This window comes from Crinia signifera, chromosome 6, assembly GCF_055691185.1.
Source record: "Crinia signifera chromosome 6, ASM5569118v1, whole genome shotgun sequence".
In the NCBI taxonomy this organism is placed as follows: domain Eukaryota; kingdom Metazoa; phylum Chordata; class Amphibia; order Anura; family Myobatrachidae; genus Crinia; species Crinia signifera.
This window is the reverse complement of record NC_139222.1, coordinates 137398639-137423581: the sequence shown is the minus strand read 5'-3', so window position 1 is coordinate 137423581 and position 24943 is coordinate 137398639. Positions and strand designations below refer to the sequence as shown.

General features: G+C 42.1%; 1 protein-coding gene across 1 annotated transcript in view; it reads right to left on the bottom strand.

Annotated features, from left to right (window-relative positions):
• Positions 1-24943, bottom strand: part of NGFR (nerve growth factor receptor) — a 77469-nt gene that overhangs the window by 37624 nt on the left and 14902 nt on the right. The window contains exon 2 of the mRNA XM_083147331.1: positions 6314-6449. Within this exon, the coding sequence (XP_083003457.1) occupies positions 6314-6449 (136 nt within the window). The remainder of the gene's footprint in view (positions 1-6313; positions 6450-24943) is intronic.

The following is a 24943-nucleotide window of genomic DNA, read 5'->3' as shown; positions in this document are numbered from 1 at the left end:
AACAGTCTGACTCATTAACAATTCTATAATGTACTTTTGGCATGTCTGGCAGTGGAACACTTGGCGCCTGAAAACTATGGCTTGCATTGGATGCAGACAAAATTGGGAAATCAACAACTCAGCATTTCAGTAGATGAGATTAAATAATTAGATTAAGAAGGAACCACTGTTTTATATCATGCAGTAATTATATGATTAAATTTAAGTACAAAAAATACAGCAGTGATTTTGTGGCTTGGCATTCATGCTGAGCTGAATATTTTTACCTGGTAGCAGAAGTCCTCTTGAGTAGAGGTGGCATATGCAGACGGAGGAAGGGGCAAACCGGGAAAGAAACTGCAGTTTACAGCTAAACCGGAGGAGTTTGATTTACTAAAAACATCAGAACTATCAGCAACCTATTAAGATCCCTGACAGGGAAAAAAATCCTTCTCTACATTGTGGCCAATCTTATTGAACATTAATCTCAAACATCATGGAAATATATGGGCTAGCATAGTAAAGATGTCTGACATCTGATACCTCTAGAACAAGTATGATTCATCTAATATAGATAACCAAGTGATAATACAAGTAAAATGAAGGGGCCTACACACGGGGAGATTTGCTGAGCATTCTGAGCGATGCTATAGCACTCAGAACACATAAGCACACAGCGATGTGTGCTGAGAGATCTGTTAATCTAGTTAATCGCTAGATAGGGCCACTGTTTTCACTGGAGAACACTGGCCCTAACCAGTGATTAACTAGATTTATCCAGCATGCTGGATCTTGATCGCCGGTCGAGCAACGTAGGGACATTTTCTAAGCGATCTAGTGAGCATTGCTTAAAAAATGCCATGAAATCGCACCGAGTATATGGGGCATAGCTATAGTGGTGCACGGTCTCGCATGTCGCTATTGCCCGCTGATTAAGATCCAGCATGCTGGATAAAACTAGTTAATCGCCAGTTATGGCTAGTGTTCTCACCGAAGAACACCGGAGAACACCGGAGAACCCTGACAGATCGCTCCGCACACATCACTGACACATCGAATAGTTATGGCATTCCCTATCAACACAAGAGTCCGTTTTTGCATGTACTGGTCTTTAATACATTTCCTGAGTCTCTTTACAATGTAAATAATGAAATCTGAAAGCATTGAAAAAAAGGTAAAAAGAGGTCATCATAGCAATAAATGTCAAGTTTATGCATTTTACTAACAAAATAAACCTCAATGTTCCATTAAATTCCAATTATAATTTTTATGAGATTCCCGTATTTGATTTTGATTTAAGAGACTTTAAAGAAAGAGAGCCTCCAGACTGCACTCAGCGAGGCACTGAATATTTAGTGTCTATAGTTTAATGCCATTTGTCACACTGGTATTAGAGTAATTAGCCTTGTTAACTTATCCCATTAAACTCTTTTGCTTAATAGCTGCCTGACTCGTGAGTCATGTGAATGATGATCTTGGATTGATTCCTGTAGCAGGATTACTCTATTGTTCTCCATCTTCTTGCCATAACTGGTAATGTGAGGGGTGGCGGCTGGCTCAGGAACATAAGGGTTTATGATAACCGGGATTGTGCAAAACTGAGATTGTGATAACATATATTTGGATGTTTGAGAGTTGCAAGGTTTAGGTCTTATATACAGAGAGAACCATACTATGATTTCAGTACTCTTTCTTAAAGCCATTAAAAAAAAATGTAGCATACAAAAAATAGTGCAATTGATTAGAACTGTACACCCATTTTTGCTTTATGTTAATTTTTGCATTGCATGTATTGTACAGATGTGTTATATATAAAAAAATTAGCGAACACATAATAGCGTTCTACGCAGTGGCGTAACTATTAAATTTGCGCCCCACTGCCGCAAATTCAGGCAGCACCCCCTTGTAGGGTTAACAAACCCCCTTGTAGGGTTAACAACCCCCCCACCGTAGGGTTAACAACCCCTGTAGGGTTAACACCCCCCCCCCCGCCCCGTGCGGTCGGTACCTCCTGCCGCCAGTGCTTCTGTCTGTGGGGCCGGACTGCTAATAAAAAATAACCCCCCACCCGTAGGGAAACCCCCCAACCCTGTGCAGACGGTACCTCCTACCGCTGGCGCTTCTGTCGGGTCCCAGCTCTCCCGGCTCCTGCTAATAAAAACTGACACTCAGAAAATGGCTTCCTCCATAATGCAGACAGTTTTTGAGGATGCTAGAGGAGGCGGTGGCCTCCTCTAGCAACCTTAAAAACTATCTAATGAGCCCAGAACTGCCAGGGGTAGTAAGCACTAGGGGCAGATGTTTTATAGCAGAACATATTGTGCCGCTATAGCACTTCCTGCTTCACCTCATTACTGAAGCAAAGCAGAAGCAACACCGACAAGATCTATTAACATCTTGTCTGCCAGAGTAGGGGAGTGAAAACTGCCCCCTCCAGCAATCCTATCAGAGCACACAAGCACATCAGCTAGTGCTGACGCACTGTGTCACGTTTATTCCTGGTACTCTGTGTACTCTTGATCTCTATTTATTTCTTGCACTCTATGTACTTCTGGTCTTTGGTGCTTCCTGGCTTCTGTGTTATTCTGGTACTCTGCTTACTTCTGGTACTGTGTTTAATACTCGTCAGTTTTTTCCAGGTACTGTACTCTGGGCATTAGTGTCTTTGCTTACTCATGGCAATGTGTACTCTTGATATTGTGCTACTTTTCCTTGTCACTCACACTTAACTAAAGATTTTGTGAAAACATTTTTTAATAAAAGTATCATCTAAAATTGTAGAATAGTATCAGACCTAAAATGATTCATGATTCAGAGTGCTATAGAAATATGAATCGAAATGAGGTGGGAGAGTTGCTAAGTAGGGCGGGATGTTTTCTGGGTTTTTACTGCATCTTTGTATGCAGTAAAGCCCCTCCGTCGGGGCATCACTGCAGAGGGAATCGCCAGCTTCTCTCCACAGTGTTGTCAGAGGGATCTGTCATGGATACCTCCCAGCATGCCCTGGGGCCAGCGCCGTCTTTCTGCATATACGCAGAGGGACTCCCGGGTCTCTTATTTCAAGAGTTGTCCTTTGCGTTATTAATCGCATATGTCAGTGCATATGCAATTAGTATGAATGCGGTAACCGGCAAAGAGGGGCAGAAGATGTTAGAACATCCCGCACTATGTTATTATATAAAATATGTGTACTGAGAGCTACTTTCATTAATTAGCCTCAATTTTTAAAGGTTAAGTGAAATGTACAGGTGCAATAAAGAGTAGTGGGGTAGGTTTCCATGAGTAATTAATACTGATACAGGTCTTTTAGGTCAAATAGTTTTTGAACCACTGTCTTGCAGCCAACTAAAGGCCCCCATACACAATGCGATTCTGGGCCGATTCCACATGATTTCGGCACTTGGGCCGATAAATCACGAGAAATCGGGCAAAAATCGTATGCGTGTGACATTTGATCTGATCTGATGCGCGGTTCCGTGCGCATCGGATCAGATCAGGAGGTCGAACATGCAGAAGGTACGATGACGTCCGACCTCCTGCAGCAGGTGGGCAGCAGCAGGGGGCTACCGGTGACAGTGGGGCGGGCGGCGGTGATATGTCTGTGCGCCGCATCGGGTGGGCAGTAGCGGGCGGGTGCCGGTGACAGTGGGATGGGTGGCGGTGATATGTCTGTGTACCGCAGCAGGTGGGCAGCAGCGGGCGGGTGCCGGCAACAGTGGGCCGGGCGAGTGGGCCTGGCTGCGGTGATATGTGTGTGCACCGCAGTGGCTATTACAACTTTGAAATACAATTGTCAAATGACTGTCCGGCTTCCACTGGGAAGGAGGCCGCTGATTGGCTGAGAGTGCTCTATCTCAGCCAATGAAAAACCGGACAGTCATTTGACATTTTATTTCAAAGTTGTAATAGCCGCTGCTCGCCCGCCCGCTGCAGCGCACACATATGTCACCGCCGCCCGCCCCACTGTCACCGGCACCCGCCCGCTGCTGCCCACCCGCTGCGGCGCACAGACATATCACCGCCGCCCGCCCCACTGTCACCGGCACCCACCCGCTGTGCTGCCCACCTGCTGCGGCGCACAGGCATATCACCGCCACCCATCCCAATGTCACCAGCACCCCCCTCCCGCTGCTTCCCGCCCCCACTACCGCAGCTGCCCCCTGCCTGATCCTCACCACCCTGCAGCTCCCCATTTTTCGCATGGGATTTATCTCATGTAAAAAATGGCACATCATGTGCCAAATTGTATGTGACCCGTCCGGGGAGCTGCCGGGCGGCTCGCAGGAGAATTGGGTCTGACTTGTCCCTTGGACAAGTCGGCCTAATGTATGGGGGCCTTTAGCCCTAGAAGCTGTGAAAATTACCTAGCAGACAAGTTTATCAGTTTAGACCACACTCCTGGGATACCATTTGTAAATGCCAGAATAATAGCCAGGGCCGCCAACAGGGGGGTGCCGTGGGTACAGCTGTCCCAGGCCCCGGCCTCTGGAGGGGCCTGGGCATCTGCCCACAGTGGCATGGCGCCACCCCCACCCCCACATCCGCACAATGCCTCCCCCACCTGGCACCCCCCCCAGCCAGGCACGCACAATACACACAGTGCAGCCTGCAGAGCGCCAAGCCTAGGATACAGAGGGGCTCAGCGCTCTGCAGGCTGCACTGTGCAATGTGCTCTCCTGACCATCCGTGAAGGGAGATTTTGCAGCACCGCTGCTGGTAAGTAATGGTAATTTGGGGGGGTAGGGGGAGGCGGCGTGCGTGCGGGGGGGTTCCAGATTGAAGGTCAGTCCTGGTCCCCAACTTTTCTAGTGGCAGCCCTGATAACAGCAGGGCCGAAAGTAGGATATCCGGCACCCAGGGCAAGACAGTAATTTGGTGCCCCCCCCCCCCCCCCAAAAAAAAAACAACTATATAGGACAGGAGATTAGATGCTGCGCACAGGGAAAGAATGATGGTGTAGAACTCTATCGGGACTCCGGGAAGAGGTTCTGCAGCAGCTGAGGCATCACCCCCATTGGTCATACCTGTAGACCTGGCAGGGCCAGTTGCTGCCCAGCGTCTCCGGTAGATGGAGGGTCCTGATAGATGGAGGACATCTATGTTGCCACTGGCCAGCTCTATGTTGCTGCTGGCTGACTCAGCGGACATACTGCAAGGGGGTTGGGCAGCTGCCGCCTCTGTTTAAGCAGGCTTGCCTCCCTCAATAATACATGCCGGGCATGTTGCTTGCTGGACCTGCGGCTGTCACTGGCAAAGCCCCCCGTACCCAGTGCCCGGGTCGCGTGACCCGCTAGCCCCCCCTCCTAGTTATGGCCCTGAACAGTCGCTGCTCACTGCTGCTGGAGAGGCAGAGGAACAGTGTTCTGCTGTTGCTGGAATATTGGAGGTGTTTTTATATGATAACTAATTGCAGAAATACAGTATGATGGACCTCATTCACTGCAATCCTCCCACTGTAGCTTTAATGTCAAGGACATGATCTATTGTCTATTTGTGCTGAACAGAGGTGAATATAAGGTTATGATGCACACTAAATTACTGGAGTCAACTAGTAAATAGATCATTTTTTTTGCAAAGTGGTCTATCACTATAATGATATGATTCAACAAAAACATTTTTATCTAATGTCCCTGCTGTTAACAGTGTGAGACTACCCTTTAATGAGCACACAATAATTTGCAATTGCAGTTGGTTATAAATGATTGAAACTGAAACCACTGTATGTGTTTTTTTCTCTTTTCCTTGATGAGTAATATTAGAGACGATTCTGTGATTCAGTCTACGACAACGAACATTATCTCCCTCCCAAGGTCACCGTCAAGGGCACAACAGGAAGAGGGGAGGGTGCTATTGATTTTGAAGTAACGAGGTTTATATTATGGCAGATGGAATCCAGATTTTGATTTGAAGGACATAAAGAGAGGCCCCCTTGGGGGGGGGGGGGGGGGCGCAGAATCATGCCCAGGTCTGGGGTGCAGCTGCCGAGTTAATCCCTTTAATGCGACAGGAATTGTTAGCAGCAGTAATATAAAATTATGAGACTCGTCAAATCAGAATAAAAACTGACAAATTAAAGAAAGGATATTAACAAAGCTCAAAGAACAATTGTGCCTTAAGCAAATGTAGCCGTAACAGCATGGCACTGAAATGCATTGAAGTAATTATTCTTACCTTAAAGCATTTACAGTGATGTAGTAGCCTATTGTGTATAAAGCAGATACAGGATTAAATTGACTTTTGGTGGTGCAGCTGCTTATTGCAGCAGCTGATACTGAAATATCATGTGACATTTATACACCAATCCCTGATGTGTCATAGTTGCAATTGTACTTACTGTCCAGACAGGGTTCACAGACAGTCTGGTTTACGCCACATTCTTTTACGACACCCTCTCCTGCTCCACATGGTCTGCAGCACTCTCCACTCTTGGTGTACTGCTTTGTCGGGCAGTCTTCCGCTCCAACCAACAACTGTAGATACACAAAAAACATCAACATAACACACCTGTGTTTAAGGAGATCAAATCATTATTCAGATTGTCATACCTGATTTGCAAACCACTCACTATAGTTTTAGAAAGGCACATCTCTCTTTTTAAATCTGCACCACTTGCAGGACAGCATGGTTTTGCCAGGTTTACATGTTCTTTTTGCTTTAATCTCAACTCAGAATCAGGCTCTGTGGGGGAAATTAACTAAGATGGGAGTTCTATTTCTATGGCATGTTGCAATGGGCAACCAATCAGAATCTACTTCTTATTTATTTAGCACCTTCTAGAAGATAATAGATAGTATCTGATTGGGTGCGCATAGTAGCATCCCATCTGAAATAGAGCTCCCACCACCTGTGTGTCGTCTCCAGTTCTTTCCTTCTCTCTGTACACCTAGGTACACTTGTAGTCTGCATATGTGATTTCTGAGAGCAGCAGGTCCACACGGAACTCGTTGTATGACTGTACATTCCACAAATGGCTAATAAATGACACATAAAGCTATACAGGTTTCTTATCACACAGTACAGGATGCTGCATTACACAGATTGATACCTATTTTCCATTGAAGTAACTCTGGATACATTAAGAGATGATGAGTATGAAACATAGGAATGTTGCATATTAACACCTACAGTAAGTGGATGATAGAGGAGCAATGACCTGGACCCCTCCTATTCAGGAGACATAGATTTTGGGTGCATGGGTAACAGCTTGTGGCTCTAACACATCATGGGCCAGATGCACTTAACTTCAAAAGTGATAAAAAATGAGAGTAATAAACAGTCAACCAATCAGCTCCTGCCTGACATTTTTCAAACACAGCCTGTGACATGACAGGTAGGAGCTGATTGGCTGGTTGTTTATCACTCTCCATTTTATCACTTTTGAAGCTTAGTGCATCTGGCCCTATAAGAGAAGATATTAAATTCCGTAACATCAGTGACATTGTGCTTATTCTGCATTGACTTGACGGTCGTTAGAGGAGTATCTGATCCAGAGACACTGCTGCAATCATTCGAGAAGGAGATAATAGATTATGGGAACTGTAACTCGACAACCTGTTCTAGATAGGTACCCCCACAGTGTGCCCCTTTGATTAGGCTCCCATTAGAAACCACATTTTCACCAGTTTGTGGCAGCTTGCTGCAGCCAGGAGGGTGAAGGGAATATTAGCTCTGAAAACTGCTCAGTATATAAATTGTGAGCACGTGAAATATTTATTTCACTACTTGCTATTGCTGCCTAAAATATAGCTACAAGTTGCACACTGGTGCGTTCAGTTCTCCGAGACTGACTTGCAGCACTGTGGACCCTTTTCTTCTGAACCTGTGACAGATGAGCCACTTTATTTGCATCACCGGCAATACACTCTGAGGTTGCTCCTCTGAATCCTTCTGACCATGGCTGGAACTTTAGTCTACTTGAGCATGGAGCCAGTGGTGAGGATCATTGAAGGCTGGGTTATAAGGTCATGATGTTCACTAAGGCTGGCATATATAGGCATGGTGGGCTCTGAGGCTCTCAGATACAAAATAAGCATGAAAGAGACTGGCATTTACAAAAATAAGGGTCTCTTAGTGGGCTTTTAAGGGCATTGGGGCTCTAATGCTAGTATATGTAAAGATGTAATAAAGGGGACTATTTGGCTGGTTTATAAGAGCATGGTGAGTTCCGAAGCTGACAATTTACATAGACAAGACAGGGGGCTGCGGCCAGCATAATAAGGGAGCTCTGATCTTACATATTAATGGGGCTCTGATGATGGCATTATAAGGAGGTTCTGAGGATGGCATACAAAGAGGACATACTGTGTCCTCTGAGGCTGGCATAATAAGAGGGCATGATAGGGGCTCTGTGGCTGGTATATTAAGGAGGCATTACAGGGGACTTTGGAGATTACTTATTAAGGAGGCACAAGAGGGTGCCCTAAGGTGTGGTACTGTAGATCACAGTTTTGACACATGAAAGCTGATCACAGCCTAGTGGAAGTGGGACCTGCCTGTTCTAGACTGTACATATTACACAATCCACAGCTGTTGAAGTACTCCAGTCTCAGTATAACCTGGGTATGCTACGATATTTGACACATTTACTGATCTTAATAATCTTAATAACAGCAACCACCCTCAATAATAAATTAAACTAAATTATGCTGAGAACAGTGGGAGCACTGGAGACATTGTCTTCTATTTAGAAATTAGCAGCCCCTTAAATTAGTAGAATAGGCTTCGAATTAGAGAACCTGCTCTCCACTGATGGAGACTCCTAATAAACAAGACTAATTTGCCAGGAGAGAAAAGGACAGCTTTCCAATAATCAAGCTGCTTTTTTCCACGCTCAGCATGATAATAAATATACACCAATGACTTTAGTGCAGTGGTTTCCAATATCCTTTCCCCTTCCTTTACCCTCAGAAATCCAACTAAATATCCACATCTTGGAAGAATCCTCACTAGAGCACAGATGGTGTGAGGTATATATGCCACTGACCAACTGTTCTGCACTCTGTACTACAGTTAATTGATGCTACTTTAGGAAAACTACTTTCAGATACAATACAAAAGGTATTCCTGCATTGTCATCCAAACTGATCCCTATGAAGCTTTGCAACAAGGGTTATCCAACCTGATCACTATACAGTCTCCGGGCAAGGGTCTGTCTCATGTTTAATGTTTTACTGTATATGACTGATCTACTAAGACTACTGACTCAGTACTTCATAAACAGAAGCAATATATGCAGGATTAATTAGCATCAGTAACAGACAATTGCAAAATAAAAGCAACGGTAGGACAGATTTGCATTTGTATGTGCCTCCATCTTCTCTTCTAAAAACACTAAAGAACAAAGCTGGGTACACATCTATGCAATTCATCATCTGGCCCACTGATATTAGGTGACTTGGCTAGTGTTTAGGTGTGTATGCAGGTCTATTGAGGAAGCATTAGCTGATAAATAGCTTAAAATGCTACTTGCAACAGTTGGGATTGGGAGGTCAATATACAGATGTAGCCGCGTTCATCTATCCCCTATCGCCAGAACTCGCAACCATATTTGCACCACGGTTTGGAATTGCCACACTGAGATATCACTGCTCAATGCATTTCTATGGGCCATGGGAGCAAATTAGATGTTTGTTTTTTAAGTTGTTTTACGACTTATGACCAATAAATGGCAGTGAGGGGCCTTCCATTTAAATTGTATAATTATTTATATGGGAGTCGGAGACTATCATGCTGAGACTTCCACACAGAAAGAAAATATATAATGCCGATGCACACTTTTTGGCACCAAGTAAATATAGTCAGAATAATTATAATGAACTGTGAAATCTAACGTTGAGCACATTTAAGGTTACCTGGATGTTGATAGGTGGGCCTATATTTCATGGGCAAAAATATAACAAGTACCTTAATTTTGCTCTATGTTAGATTGCATATAGGGGCTTATTCAGGAACGCTCGTTGCGATTCAACTTTGGCCCCAGCCTCAATGGTCGGGGTTTGCGCATGTGTATTGTGCTCATGTGCAAACCCCGGCAGGGAACAGCTTCAGTGAGTTACCCATATGCCGGGCAAATCGCTGTGGGGAGAGAGGCCCGGGAGGCAGGCAGGGGACAGCATCAGGATAACGCCCAGCATTTTATGGGGAACACAGGTGGGCTGATGCCTGCTCAGGCCGGGGGCTGACATCACATGACAGAGGTGACCATCAACTGATTTTTCCTGCTGGAAACCGCATGCAAAGGGAAGCGTTAGCGAACACACCTCCTCGCATGGCAGCGAACGGATTGTGGCGCTGGGGGGTGGCCATGCCGCAGGGTGGCATTAAGGTGCTTGCTAAGCAGCAAACAACTGCTGCTTAGTAAGCCAACCTGAATAAGGCCCATAGTGTGCAACTGCATTATAATTTCTCTATATGTATAATTCTGGCACTGTATAATTTTTAGACTCTATCAGAGAAAGATGCGTATATTCCATATTTGGTCATTTCACTAAAAAAGAAAAGTAAAGTCAACCTGTACAATAATTCCCATTAAACTATAACTGTTACATTTATAATCTCTAAAAGTGCCGATACAGGGTGTGAGGGTGCTGTGCGATGTGATGCGCACTCCCGCAGGCATCCCATCGCACAGCACATAAAGTCTGTGCAGCCCTTGCTTTTTGAACTAGGTCCCGATCGCATCGCACACAAATTGATTTGATCGCATGCGATGCGATCTAGTTCAAAACGCACGGGAATATTGTACCGTGTATGGGCACCTTTACTGCACACATTGTGTACTTTCCCCATCTTTTATGCAGCAGTGGATGCACAATAACGCAGAGATAGATCAATCCCAGCACTGCACACTTGTGCATGTATGTGAGTGGCCCCATACTTTCTTAATTATAATGTGTGGCATTTTGGTATTATAAACTATAGAATTCCCTTGAATATCATGTATCAGTTAGTGCGACCACTTAGAAGAGAGCTGTTTAAAGAAAAATCACAAACTGATACAATGTTTACATTCCAATGAGACAGCAAGGTTCTAGATAGATTTCCCCACTCCTCATATACCTAGGGCTGTAATGCAATAGAGTACCGACTCTATTACTAATATCCTTGTTAGAATATATTCATTTTAGGTTAATTATCTTCTGAATAGGTTTTTTATGATGAATTAAAGTCACATTTTATGTCATTCCATCATTTCAAACTAGGGTCAATGAAATACAAACTATATATACTGTACTGTACAATAATGATTATTTTTCTTGGGTAGTGACCCTGAAAGGTTGAGAATTCTGAAGTAATTATTATCAATAGGTTTACTGGAATTGTCAGGTTGATGATACAGCTGGCTGTAACATGTAGAAACTAATCATAAGCCATGTAGCATAACATCATGTAATTCTCATTAAAATCTGTGAAATGTAAAGAACATGTTGTACATAATCACATAATTATGTACTGCAACTAATACAAGAAGCCATCATTTATAAACATACAGTACAAAGCTCGGTACATATGGTGCTTTCCAAGGGGTGTGGATCATTAGGTCATCAGCATGTTGGACAACAGTCATTAGGTTGACACCATTAGGTCGACATGCATTTAGGTCGACATGAGTCTAGGTCAACATGCAGGAAGGTTGATGTGAGTCTAGGTCGACATGGGTTAGGTTGACAGGGTCATTAGGTCGACAGGGTCAGGGTCAACAGGGTCAAAAGGTTGACAAGGGGTCTTAAAAAAATTGTCCCGAATGTCGACACAATTGACATGGACACTGAAACATAGCACCGTGTCCCTACGCATGGCTCGCTGAGCTCGCCATGCTCCGGGCACACTATTTTGGCATGAAATACCACCCCAAATTTTTTTGAAAAATCCTTGTTGACCTTTTGACTGTCGACTTAACCCATGTCGACCTAGTGACCTTGTTGATCTAACCCATGTCGACCTAGACTCATGTTGACCGTCATGCATGTCGACCTAGACTCATGTCGAACTAAATACATGTTGACCAACATGCTGGTGACCCAATGACCGTATCCCTTTCCAAGGTCACATGCTTATTTTTACACATTGACTTGGTAATGGGAGAACATGGCTCTTTCTGCTAACATGGGAGGAGATGGAAGGATTAGGGATGCTCAGGGCTGTGTTGTAGGCATAATAAACAGTGTTTATTTATTTTAGTCACTATACTTAATAACACCCAGTATTGGCACCATCCGTACATGTATCACCTCACCACTACTCTGGTAGGGAACATTTAACCTAGTTTGCTGGACGCCACACAGTTTTCACCTCCACAAAAGCTTTGGCTTTTTTATCAATTTATTCCTATATTTTCAATGGGACATATTCTGCAACCATCAGATACACTTTTGTGGCAAACCCTATTTTAAAACACAATGGGGCAGATGTATCAATAATATTTTAACGTTAGTTAAATAACGAGTCCCGCTTCTCCTGCATAACGAGGAGAAGCGGGCACTCGTCTGCCTTATCGGCTTGGGGGATGTTAATACATCTCCCCATAACTGGGGAGATGTATTAACATCCCCCAAGCCGATAAGGAGAGCCGTTATGCCCAGCGTTAACGGCTCTCCTTATCGGCTCCCTCGCCGCCCCGCACATGCGCACTCGCCGTCGCCCCCCCTGCCCGGCTTACTGGGCGTGCGCGAGATCTCGCAAAAAACGCGAGATCTCCAGCGCAGCCCTAGCCAGAAGCAGGGCTAGCGTTGTCCCCACAGTGGGGGATAGGACAACGTTAGCCCTGAGCTGGCGAAGCGGCCGGGGCGAATTAACGCCTTGAAGGCTGTTAATACATCGCCCCGGCCGTTAATCCCTGGGGGGGATTGCAGGGACAGCCCCGCCGAGCGTAACTCGGCGGGCTGTCACTAGCGCACGTTAGGTGCGCTAGTAATACATTAGGGTCAGACGTAATCCCCCCCAGTTAACCAGCGTTAAGTGCATTTTTGCACTTAACACTGGTTAATACATCTGCCCCAATTTGACCAAACATACAATGTGCAAACATACACAAGCTCTACTCTTGTTACTGTATCTCCTCTTGTTATATGTAATACATTTGCAGATGTACTGGACTTTCATATTGTTGACCAGTGGCAGCTCCTACCTTTTTTTGGGGGGGAGGGCTGCCTCTGGCCACAGGCACTCCCTCCCCCTGTTGCCACTGCCGCCGCTCTCCTCCTGTCCTTGGTGCCTGTCCTATGATGACAGGCGCCAGGACTGGCACATGCGGAGTACAAACATCTGTACTGTGCATGCGGCCAGCTTCTATGGGCTGCTTTGGCAACAGCCCATAGAAGGAATCTTGGTCCCGGCGCCTGTACAATATAAATGACAGGCACCGGGACCAGCGCGTGCGCAGTACCGATATAGGTACTGCGCATGCACAATTGCCGGTTTTGCACGGCAGCCCGCAGAAAGGTGTCCCAAAGGGAAAGAACACCTCCCAATGGGAATGCCTTGGTGACTGGCAGGTCAGAATTCTAAAAGGAAGTCACTGCCAGTCACAGTGAAGCCACTGCAGTCTCACAGACTGCATCTGGCTTCATTACAGTGGTGGATATTACCTCGTGGGTGGGGTGGGGGGGGCTGCAGCCCATAGGTAAAAACCGCCACTGTTGTTGACCTAGAAGGAGAAGGTGTTTACACAGAATAGGAAATGGAAATAGTGAATGATGGGGTGTTACCTGCATGTGAAGAAAACTATTTTGCTTAATGAAATTGAAACGTTGATCTAAGAAACTCGCATATATATATATATATATATATATATATATATATATATATACTTTATATATATACACACATATATATATATATAATAAAGTAACACATGTAGGCATCATTGGGAGTTCCAGCGAGTCAGCTGATGCAATCATTAAAAAGGCAACCCAACAGGATCTCACCGATGCCTTCAATTCGCAGGTTATTACAAAGTGATTCTACATATGTTTGAAGAACTTAATGCTTTTATTAATGCCATCTGCTCTGCGGTAACAAGCATAAACATACCAAGGGTGTTAAAATAAACAACCAAAAGAGGGATTACATGAATGTTGGGAAGTGCAAATCATTTTCATCTACATTTTACATGCATTTTTTTTTTCAGCCCAAAGCACAAACACTGTAGTCTTATGCATGGGTTATGCTTTTATTTTTGGTACAATGATATCTGCCGCCAATCTTGAGAGTATCATTTTCCTTGTTTACCCTCTGAGCCATGGTTTCTACATCTGGGGGGAAATTTACTAAGATGTGTATTCTACTTCAAATGTGATTTTGCTCTGGTCAACCAATCAGATCCTGTCTACTATCTTCTAGAGGGTGCTAAATAAATAAGAAGTAGATTCTGATTGGTTGCCCATAGCAACCTCACTTGTGAAGTAGAATACACATCTTAGTAAATGTCCCCCTTTATCTTAAGGAGTTTGTTTTACATCTGCCTACCCAATCCCATGTATATATATATATATATATATATATATATATATATATATATATATATATATATATATATATCCTGCCACTATCAAACACTGGGGCAGATGTATTAAGCCTGCAGAAGAGATAAACTGGAGATAAAGTGGAGGTGAATTAAAAGGAGATAAAGCACCAGCCAATAAACTCCCAACTGTCATTTTCAAACACAGCTGATTGGCTGGTGCTTTATCTCCTTTCACTTTATCTCCAGTTTATCTCTTCTCCATGCAGGCTTAATACATCTGCCCCATTGTGAGCAATGCTGGTATTATAAGAGAGCACTTGAGGCTATCACCCTGGGATACCCCACATATGGAGGTCTCCACATATAGCTACATCACCAAGGTGATGATGATACTACTACTAGTACTACTACTAATAACAACAACAACAACAACAATACAACTCATTAGTCATTCTTCAGAGGTGGAATTACTTGGCATCTTGGGAGAAGATGTTGGTTAAGACTGGCTACATTGGTTGTCCTTTCAGAGCATTAGAAAGGTAACAGTGGCACTGAATATTTCAGCTCACACAACAACTATTTTGTAAGTATGAGGGAGGAGCTAGTGCTGAGGGCTGAGCTAGGTCATCATGAAGTCAATCTAAGCATCTAAACAATAACATAAAACAAATAAAAATTGGAGTTCACTCCAATGACTTGGTATAAGCGGAACATTGGAAGCAGTGGCACCTCTATATGAAATTAGGTTCATTCACCCAATCTGTTTATTGTGTCTTTGGATGTGTTATAGTAGTACTGTTTCCTGCTGCTCACAAGAATTGGCAGGTCAGTCAATGCCAACATGGAACCCTATAAGGTCACACAAAATAATCCTTACATTGTGGGTGGGCAGGAATGTAGATCAGTTCAGATTTGTCAGGTTTTCACAGATGTTTAGTAAATGGACATGAATAATTTACCTGCCACATTCCAAGGGCTGATATGGCTAATGGCGTTTACCACCATACACGCCAAATTGGGCCTCAATACCTCTTATACAATTTGACAAATCAGTCACTATTTAAATAGCTCACTGAGAATAGAAACAAAATGTTTCCACTCTGTAAACATCGGTAAAGTAAACATAACCCCTTGTTAAACAAGATCTACCTATTACTTCTTCTGACAGAAAAAAATAATTTGACTTTCACAAACAAGGATTTTTAATGGCATGCTTGGGAAAAGAAAGATATTTTTGTAAATAATAGATATCATTTAAAAGTAATTCAACTAATGCTTTACTATATTGCAAATCATTACAAACACACTTGATGCTATTATGTCTAATTACCAGGCTTTAATATATCTACATGTGTTCATTTGAGAAAGGAGTAGTCCCGTATGCAACCTTTTCTTCATTGCTGGCAGCAGCACAGCATTGCAAAGTCTAACCACTAGAGGGGTTTAATCTGTACTGCAACAGTCTCTGGAAAAATGGGCATTTTTCTGGTGATGTTGGCAGCGGAGGGGAGATTATTAAAGAAAAATGGTCTCATGGGACCTGGCTAACTTCTTGTGTCAGCAGGCATATTGAGTACAGTACTGTACATTGGTATGGCATACTGATACTTCTCTGAGAGTCATTTCCATTTATCAGTGTAACTCACCACTTATACCACTTTTACTCAAAAACTGTTAGGTTGCACCCAGGTTTTTGGACTCCAACCGGGATTCGACCCGGCAGTTGTCCCATTTTTACACCGGCGTCCCCAGGCATTATGCAGGGCAGGCGAGGCTGGTGAAGACCGATGCTTGGCGATGACATCATCTCCAAGCACCGGGAAACCACCAGGTGGGACTCCTGTGATGCCGACCGACACGCTGGGGGCAAGCCCAGCACCCGGGAAAGCTGCTGGGCTGCCCCCAGCCTCCGTGTACCCCCAGCTTTGTTATGTGAGGTGAACTGATGCTGCACACAGACATCCATTTACCACCTCCCAGCCTCCGCTGCTGTCTGCATAGTACAGCAGACAATAGGGGTTGCTGTACACGGCCCCTGCCCAACCTCTGACCTGACCGCAGGACGCTGCGGTCCAGAGGTATGGGCTCCGCTATGGGTGGAAATGGACCCTGGGTTGGATGACCCAGCTTACCCATTTACACGGCTCCTGACTTGGGTATGCCCCATTGCCAACCACGATCATTTGCAGGTCGGACACCCCGGGAACAGGAACCGGGTTATTTTTTTTACCCCATTTCCAACAAGCCCTGGCCCAGAGTGGAGAGGCAATAACCTGGGTCGAGATTCTGGTATACAAGGGGTATTAGTGGTTGAGTTGAGTATAACAATACAATTTGTCTGCAATGCTAAGTTATTTATGTAGGTCTCAATACAGTTTGATCTCTTAAAAAATGGCTGCAACTTTTAGCCCCATCAGTAATAGAGGCATGCAGTACAGTAAAACACTTCACTTGCAACTGATGTGCAAAACTTTATTATACCAGTTACCCTGAGCAGAAATAAAAGCACTGGAGTTTTACTAGTATTCCAAAGACTAGTTCCCTATTGATAGAACTAAATAACTGCATACTGGATGTTATTCAGTCCATCTTTATTCTAAGTGCATCTGACAGTCTGTGCTATGTTTATGTGGTGATGGCAATGGTAGTGGGGGTCGAGTTAGTGTTTCATATGTGAGTTCTGTGTCACATTTGTGTGTGTGCCTTAATAGTGTTGGATACTAAAATTAGGGTTAATATTAAATTAGCCTATTAAAATCCCAAAATATTTAAGGGATTAGATGGCTTCCTGCACTTCAGGTATTTATGGGGCATACTGTATATATCAATGCTTGAGTAATAAAATGGAGAGACATAAATTACCAACTAATCAGCCACTAACTACAATTTTATAGGCTGTGTTTGAAAAAGGACAGCTGGAGGCTTATTAGATGGTACTTTTGGGTCTATTTACTAAGGCTTGGACGGAGATGAGGTGAACAGAGATAAAGTACCAGACAATCAGCTACTAAATGTCATTTTTCAAACACAGCCTCTGCCATGGTAGTTGGGAGCCGATTGGCTGATACATTACCTCTGTTCACTTCATCCAAGGCTTAGTAAATAGACCGCTTTATCACTCTCCAATGTATTTTCTCCACTTTATCTTTACCCAAGCTTTAATAAATCTGTCCCTCTAAATTTGAGCAAATCTGATCCCAGGCTATGCTTCTTTTTATCAAGGCCAAAGGTCCTATTGGTTGTTTGTATAGGTTTTAATTACTTTCACTTGTAGCTTCCACTCTCTTTTGAAGCCTGTCATCTCACGACTACCCGTCTCCTTCCACCATACCTTCTGTCACTAATACCTGTACGACATTCATGACCATAACCTCAGAGATCTTTGTTATTCAGTCACGCTCTACTTTATTACATTTCAAGATGCTGACATACCCAGGATTCAAACCCATCACCTGTGGTATTACAGTCAGACACTTTATTGATGAGCTATCTGCTATGAAATCAGTTTTGTCATGCTCCTCCCACATATGTGGAAAAATGGAGAGGGGTGCCAATTCTTTTTTGTCACAGTGTTTTGTACATGTATTGTGTTTGTTGCCTCATATTAGGTTCACAGAAAGATATGTGCAGTTTCAACACATCTAAGAGTAATGATCCACAGATAACTATGTGGATCGCACTGTTAGTTCTCACTGAACTGACTTCAAACAGAGACAATCCAAAAACCCAGCATGCTGTGCTCCTGGTCCGCCCAATGTTTGCAGTCCATACACTGAGTTATTATAATGTGGTCCTTATAACTATTATGAAAACCATTTTCCTGCCTTCCCTTGTCAGTGTCATCAGAATAGGAAAGCTTTGTGTGCTGTTCATTCTCAGCAAGCATAAGATAGCTGGATGAGAGTTTGGCAGCGTAACCTGTATCCATTTTAATGCAATGTATGAAATTATCTGGATCTGATCATGATTGAATTCATCAAATGCACCATACAGAACAACAGTTATAAACCAGCATGTTAAATAGCTCACTTAATGGTTCTGAGATGAAGAAAAACTAACAATAAGGTTCTAATTCCAAGCCCGGCTGCATGGGGTCACCCTCTCCTTAATGCGATATATGAGAAGCACATGTCCCCCACTGTGAGCTCTCCCTCTCACACATGATCCACATCAAAGTTCATACACCGCCAAAGATCATAGGGCTTTGAATCCGTGAACAAGTGGTATAAAAACTCTCAAAGAAGGGAAATTATGTTCCAGGTATAGCATGAATGCACACATGTTCATCACAAGTATGATAAACTGTGAGCAGGGGTCATGTGCTTCATAATTTATAGATGGAGAGGTTTTAGCAGAAATTTATATATAAAAAGGTTATATAGAAATATGAGGTAAATGCTGCAATTCAAACCTCTCAATGTTACTTATAATGATCAATTCATCATTTGCTCATCTCTTGTTACACTGAGTAAGAGAAAGAGTAACAGACAGGGGTTATATATAGTCAGAGAAGTTTTAATGAGTTATGAAAGCAGTTATGAGATGACTGGAGTAATAAGACAAGTAAAAATAGGATTTTAGGAGGATTCATAGTTTCATACAAACATTAAGCATAAAAGGAAGAGTCACAAAGAGATAAATAGGGGTCACAGAGAGATAAAGAGGGGTGGTATCCTGTAAAGCTCACATTGAGAGCTTTATAGGATAATACAGTAGGAGGAATTAGAGTGGAGATTTATCAAGTTTTGGAGGGAGATAAAGTGGAGAGAGAGCTAAAGTACCAGCCAATCAGCTGCTGGCAGACATCAAGATGTGTTTAAAGAATGACAGGTAAAAGCTGATTAGTTGGTACTGTAAGTGAGGGTGCTATTTTTTGAATGTGCAATTTAAAATAAATTACCAAAATTATATGCCTACTGAAAATCGCACATGTAGAAGTGTGCGATTTGCAGTAAATATCACGTTTTGCCGTGACCAAAAAATTGCACTTCAAAAATCGCATCTACAGATGGGGCTGGCTTCATCTTTGCAGGGCTGGTGTTTCTAACACCAGTCCCGTCATCACGCCACGAGACGCTATCTAGCAAATCGCACCCTATTACATCTCGCCCTATATCTGTCCCCACTTTTCACCAAGATATGATACATTTTCCCCAATGTATAAGGTTTTGCGTAGTAATAGCTGCTGATATAGGTATTAAATACTAAGTAATTGGGGAGTAATATGCAGATGTTAGGGTAGTTTTAGGGGGCTGTTAAACTGAGTGGTAAGATGTGGTAAAGGTAGGAGTTATAGTGAGAGGTTATATGGAGCAATAGGAGGAGTTAAAGGGAGAGAGATTACAAGGAGAAATAGGAACAGTAATAGTGATGTTACATGATGTAAAAGAGAACATATACAGCAAGAAAAGGTTATGTGAAGTTTGGGGATTTATATAGAAAGTTTATATGAAAAAATAGAAAGTAAAAAGAGCATGTATATGGAGTAATAAGATGTATTGGAAGAAGTGACATAAATATATGTTACTAGTAAGCCCACTTGAAGCAAAAGCTTCGAAAGCTAGTCTGTTACCTGCTATGTTTGTGCATGTGTGAGAAAGAGATGTAGTTTCACACTTTGCCAGCAGATGGAAGTGTTTCGGAGACTCACGGACACTAGACACATATATATATAGATGATTATAATGTAGCTGTATTTAGAATAATAGTACGTTTAGGGATAAGATATATCAAGTAATAATACTCTAAGTTTATTTATATGGCACAATTAAATTAATTATAGGATAGGGTCATCATGTCCTACTTACAAGTTGAGTGTTATAAATGAAAACTTGTCATAATATTTAGCTGGAAGCACATTTAAAAATCCACAAAATATAATAAGCTAATTTATGGTTGGTTAAAAAAAATATCTAATACGCCGTAGTTAAGATATAATGAAAAAATAAGACCTTATTAAGAAAGACTATTATTAGAAAAGACTGGGTTCATTTTTTACAAGGTAAGACTATGAAATTAAACAGCTGCAGGATAAAAGTTCTTAAGCTATTCAAGAAGAAAATGAAGAACAAGATGTGACCGCCTTAGGAATTTTGTGCGCATATCAATCTCTTTTAGGCAATTTTTGCAGAAATGACTGATAAGAGACCAACAGGCTCCAGTATAAAATATGTGGTAGATATAAAATATATTTTATATATAATATACCATGAATACTGCTCTCACTGTATTCAAGAAATTTATTATTGAAGATAATAGATCATAAAAATATCATAGTAGTTGAATTTTAGCCAAAAATCCACCCTAAAAAACCAGCAAACTTCACATAATTGATGCATAAATTAGATTTTCTACTCACCATAAAATCCCTTCCTGATAATTTAACTGGGGACACCAATGTCTTGACTTTTGGTAGAAGAGCTTACACAGCATTTTTCAACCACTGTGTCGTGGCACACTAGTGTGCCTTGCGCTTGCCACCAGATCTAGAGATGTCCACACCAGTTTACAACCACATCCACCAGTTCAACGGTTATTCACTGGTCTACTGTTTTCATCTGAGAGCCAAAGTATTTTATTTTTGTTCCCTGGGGGGACCAGTGTGATTGTTTTTTCATATGGGGCCTGATGGGTTTTTTTTTTTTCCTGTGGATGTCTGATGGTGTGCCTTGGCAATTTTAAAATCATGTGTGGTGTGCCAGAAGTTGAAAAAGGTTGAAAATCGCTGCACTTGCAGGTTAAAAGTAAACTCTGCCCCCACTTTAACCCCCTCCCTTCTCCACTAGACCTCAGTTTCTGCATAACAAAGGTGCAAGGAGAGAGAACAACTAAATCTTTTAACAACTAAAAAAAACTAAAAACAGAACATAGAAAAAAAACCAGGGAGGCATTGCAGTGTCCTCCAAGGAAGTTTAAGGAAGATGGTGGGTACAAATAAAATATAATTTCTTCTTACATGCTATCTTTGGAACACTAGTCTTAACTAAAGGACTTCACAAAGTAAGACTAATGGGGGGAAATTGAAATACCACACATAGACCTATATGTCCAAAGCTAACATTGATGAAGCCCAATGTATGGAACAGGGAAAAATTGGGAAAGTTATGTACAAAGGACCAGGTCACTGCTCTTCACAAATTCTACACTGAGGCTACATGGCATACCACCAAAAAGCCCCAACAGCACAAGTAGACTAAGCCCAGATGGAAGCTGAAACAGATTTATCTGAAGATTTGTAAGACTGATGAATAGTAGATGTAATCTGCCTTGCAATGGAACAAGCCAGCCAACCTTTTTTTTGTGCATCAACTTAAGTTAAAAGGGAATCCACATGCCAAATTGAAGATGTATAGTCGTTATAAATCCAAAAAGCATGGACACCATACACAAAACATAAGAGTATGAAAGTAGATGAGGCTTCCCACGGAGTGGCCAGAAGAACAATATCCTGATTCAAGTGGAAAATTGAAACAACCTTCTGTTAAAAAAAAACTACCTTGTCGGTAGGAAAAATAACAAGGGGATGCCGCCAAGAGAACAGCAGCCAAGAGACCCCAAGGCTTGCACCATGATATGTAAAGCTTTCAGATACCATGGTAAATTCAAGAAGTTACCAGCTTATAAACCTGAATCATGGTAAACAACCCAGAAAAATCACACGTCCTCAAGAACCATTATGTCAAAGCCAGACTAGACAAATCTTGGAGTGACAGGGGCGCTGATGCAGCCTCTCTTGTCAGAGAGGAAGCCAGTAAAGAACATTGGCCAGCATTCTCTTAAGGAGAACAAACCACTGCTGAAGAGACCAGACTGAATCTACTAGAATTAATGGCAACCCATCTAATTAAACCTGCTGAGGATCCCTGGCCAGCATGGACAGAGATGAAAATAGGTACCCCAGTATCATCATGGCATCCACAAAGACCACCTTAGAATCCAAGGTGCATGCTTGAAATATGGGATTTTTTTTCGTTTTACTAGGAAGCCAAGAGATCTGTTGCGGTTTTTCAGTAATCATATCAAAATCAAAATCTTTCTCTGATAGGCAAAACAATGTGCACTGCAGGTGGGGCAGAGAAATATATTTGGGTGAGGTGTGTTCAAACTGAAATCTAAATTGCAGTGTAAAAAAAAGAAGACAGTATTTACCCTGCACAGAAACAAAATAACTCACCCAAATCTAACTCTCTCTGCACATTTTACATTTGCCCCACTTGCGATGCATGCACATGGTTTTGTCTATTTGAGCAAAAATGTCCAAGCATAGCTGGCTTTCTATATACACCAATCTGATATAAAAAATACTTCTGAACATATGCCGGAACCTTACTTGCAGCTTTGTGTGTGTCCAGTTGTTTCGTACATGCCAGACTTTGCCCTAATATCTCCAGTGAAATGCAATACAGTCAGCCTATTTATGTCTTAAGTGGCTGGTAATAAAATTGTACATATTGTGTATGTATGATGTATGTTATTTGTACCTCTTTTATACAAGACAACTTTACTGCACCATACTGTAAGCATCCTCTGCTGGGCAATATTTTATCCTCTATCATCTTAAGCCCACCAGTCCCTACAGCCTTACCTGCCTGCCCCCTCTTATAATTAACATTATATAAACAATCCTGAACAAAACAAAGAAACTTAAGTTACTAAAGTATTTGACTGATTTTCATAGTAAAGCCACTGGTGGTGCTGTTGCGCTGAAGTACATGACCAATATTAATTTAACTTAAGCCAAGAAAGATGTATGGCAAATTCCACTCACATAAATACATGGAATATGTACCGTAATAAGAATGCCTGTGAAAATTACAATTACATTCATGTGGCTTGCTGGAAAGGTTTCTTAAAAGCAGAAATTATAATAAGCCTACAGCAAAACCCCTGACATTTTGTCTGCCTCAAAGCAGACTTGAGTCATCTTGCAGCATTACTCAGATAATAGTGTAGAACAAAAGGGACATAGTTAAAGAGGTTGCCGACTTTGTAGAAACCGCTCTTAATCAAATATAATCCCTGGCGTAAAAGAAAAGGGATGTTGCTGTGTAAGTGCTCCTGGTGCATGAACATACTGTGCTTAAAGAAGAAATCAGGCACATCTTTCTAGACTAAAAGGGTTAAATATATGGTTTACTGCATGACAAGGATGAATGGCCTGATACAATGTCCCCATTGTGGTTACATTCAAGTTTTGCCTAGTGGTATCTTTGTGGTTGGTACTATCTTTGGATATGTTATTTGACTTTCAAACTTTGCTACTGTATATACTGTATATGAGTGTATCCTCTGTAGCAACATGGATTTATTCTTGTTTTTTATTCATTGTAGATATCTAAAGTTATTTACATGTTTCACTTCAATGGCTAGTTTGATCCAACAGAATAATTGATCATTTGTTATCAAAGGGATGTCTGGGTGGTACATTTAAATAATCATTGTTATTTATGACTTCTTAAAACTATAAAAATATTAGATTTTTGTTTATAATCATTTCAATATTACTCACTGTAAGTTAAGTTGATGACAACCTAAAGGATTTTGGTAATTATTGGAAGATACATTTTTACCATGAAAATGATTATATTCAGCTTTGTTACCTAATGAGAAGAGTAACCTAATACCATAGGTGCTGGTGGCCTCTGTTGGGCAGCACAGATGGTGTAATGGTTAGTGGAATTGCCACACAGCATTGGGGCTGTAGAGTTTGTATATTCTTCACGTGCTTTCTTGGAATACCTCTGAGTAATCTGTTTACTCCCACAATACAATAATATACTAGGAGGGTAATTGGCTCCCAACAAAATTAACCATAGCATGACTGTGAATGTACATGTAGTAGGGAATATAGATGGTAAGCTTCACTGGGGCAGGGACTTTGACTGTATGTGAATGGACAAATATTCCCTGTACATCGCTTCAGAATATGTGTGTGCTTTATAAATCACTGGTAATAAATAAATAGGATAAATCTTTACCATCACACTTATTAGATAAGACTTTGTTACCTAACAATTGGAGTAACCTAACATTTGAAAGAGCTATCGAGGGAGGGCAAAAATATTGCTTGCCCTCATTTTATTGCTACATGGCACCAGGCTTTGAGTAATAGGAAAGATAAGTATTTTTTCCATTTTTGTGTCTTTGTATAACAATGAAGAGGGTTTGGGGGTGACTTAGTGTTTCAGAATCATGCTACACTTTATTTTCCGATTTGCATTGAAAAATATCAGTACAGTAGGTATGACATAAGGGGAGCAATTGTGTTGTTTTGTGGACACCCAAATGTAATAGAGCAATTAAATTGACCCCTCCAATAGGGCGTGAACACCACGTGCATACCCAGAAGTACCCAGTTTAGCCACGCAAAACTGCTAAACCTGACGACTTACCACATATGTCAGCTCATCTCCTCAGGATGCATTGAGTTGAAATGTGTCCCTCACACCTATTTACAAGGGATGCAGTCAAAATCCCGACGGTCAAAATCCCGACAGGGTC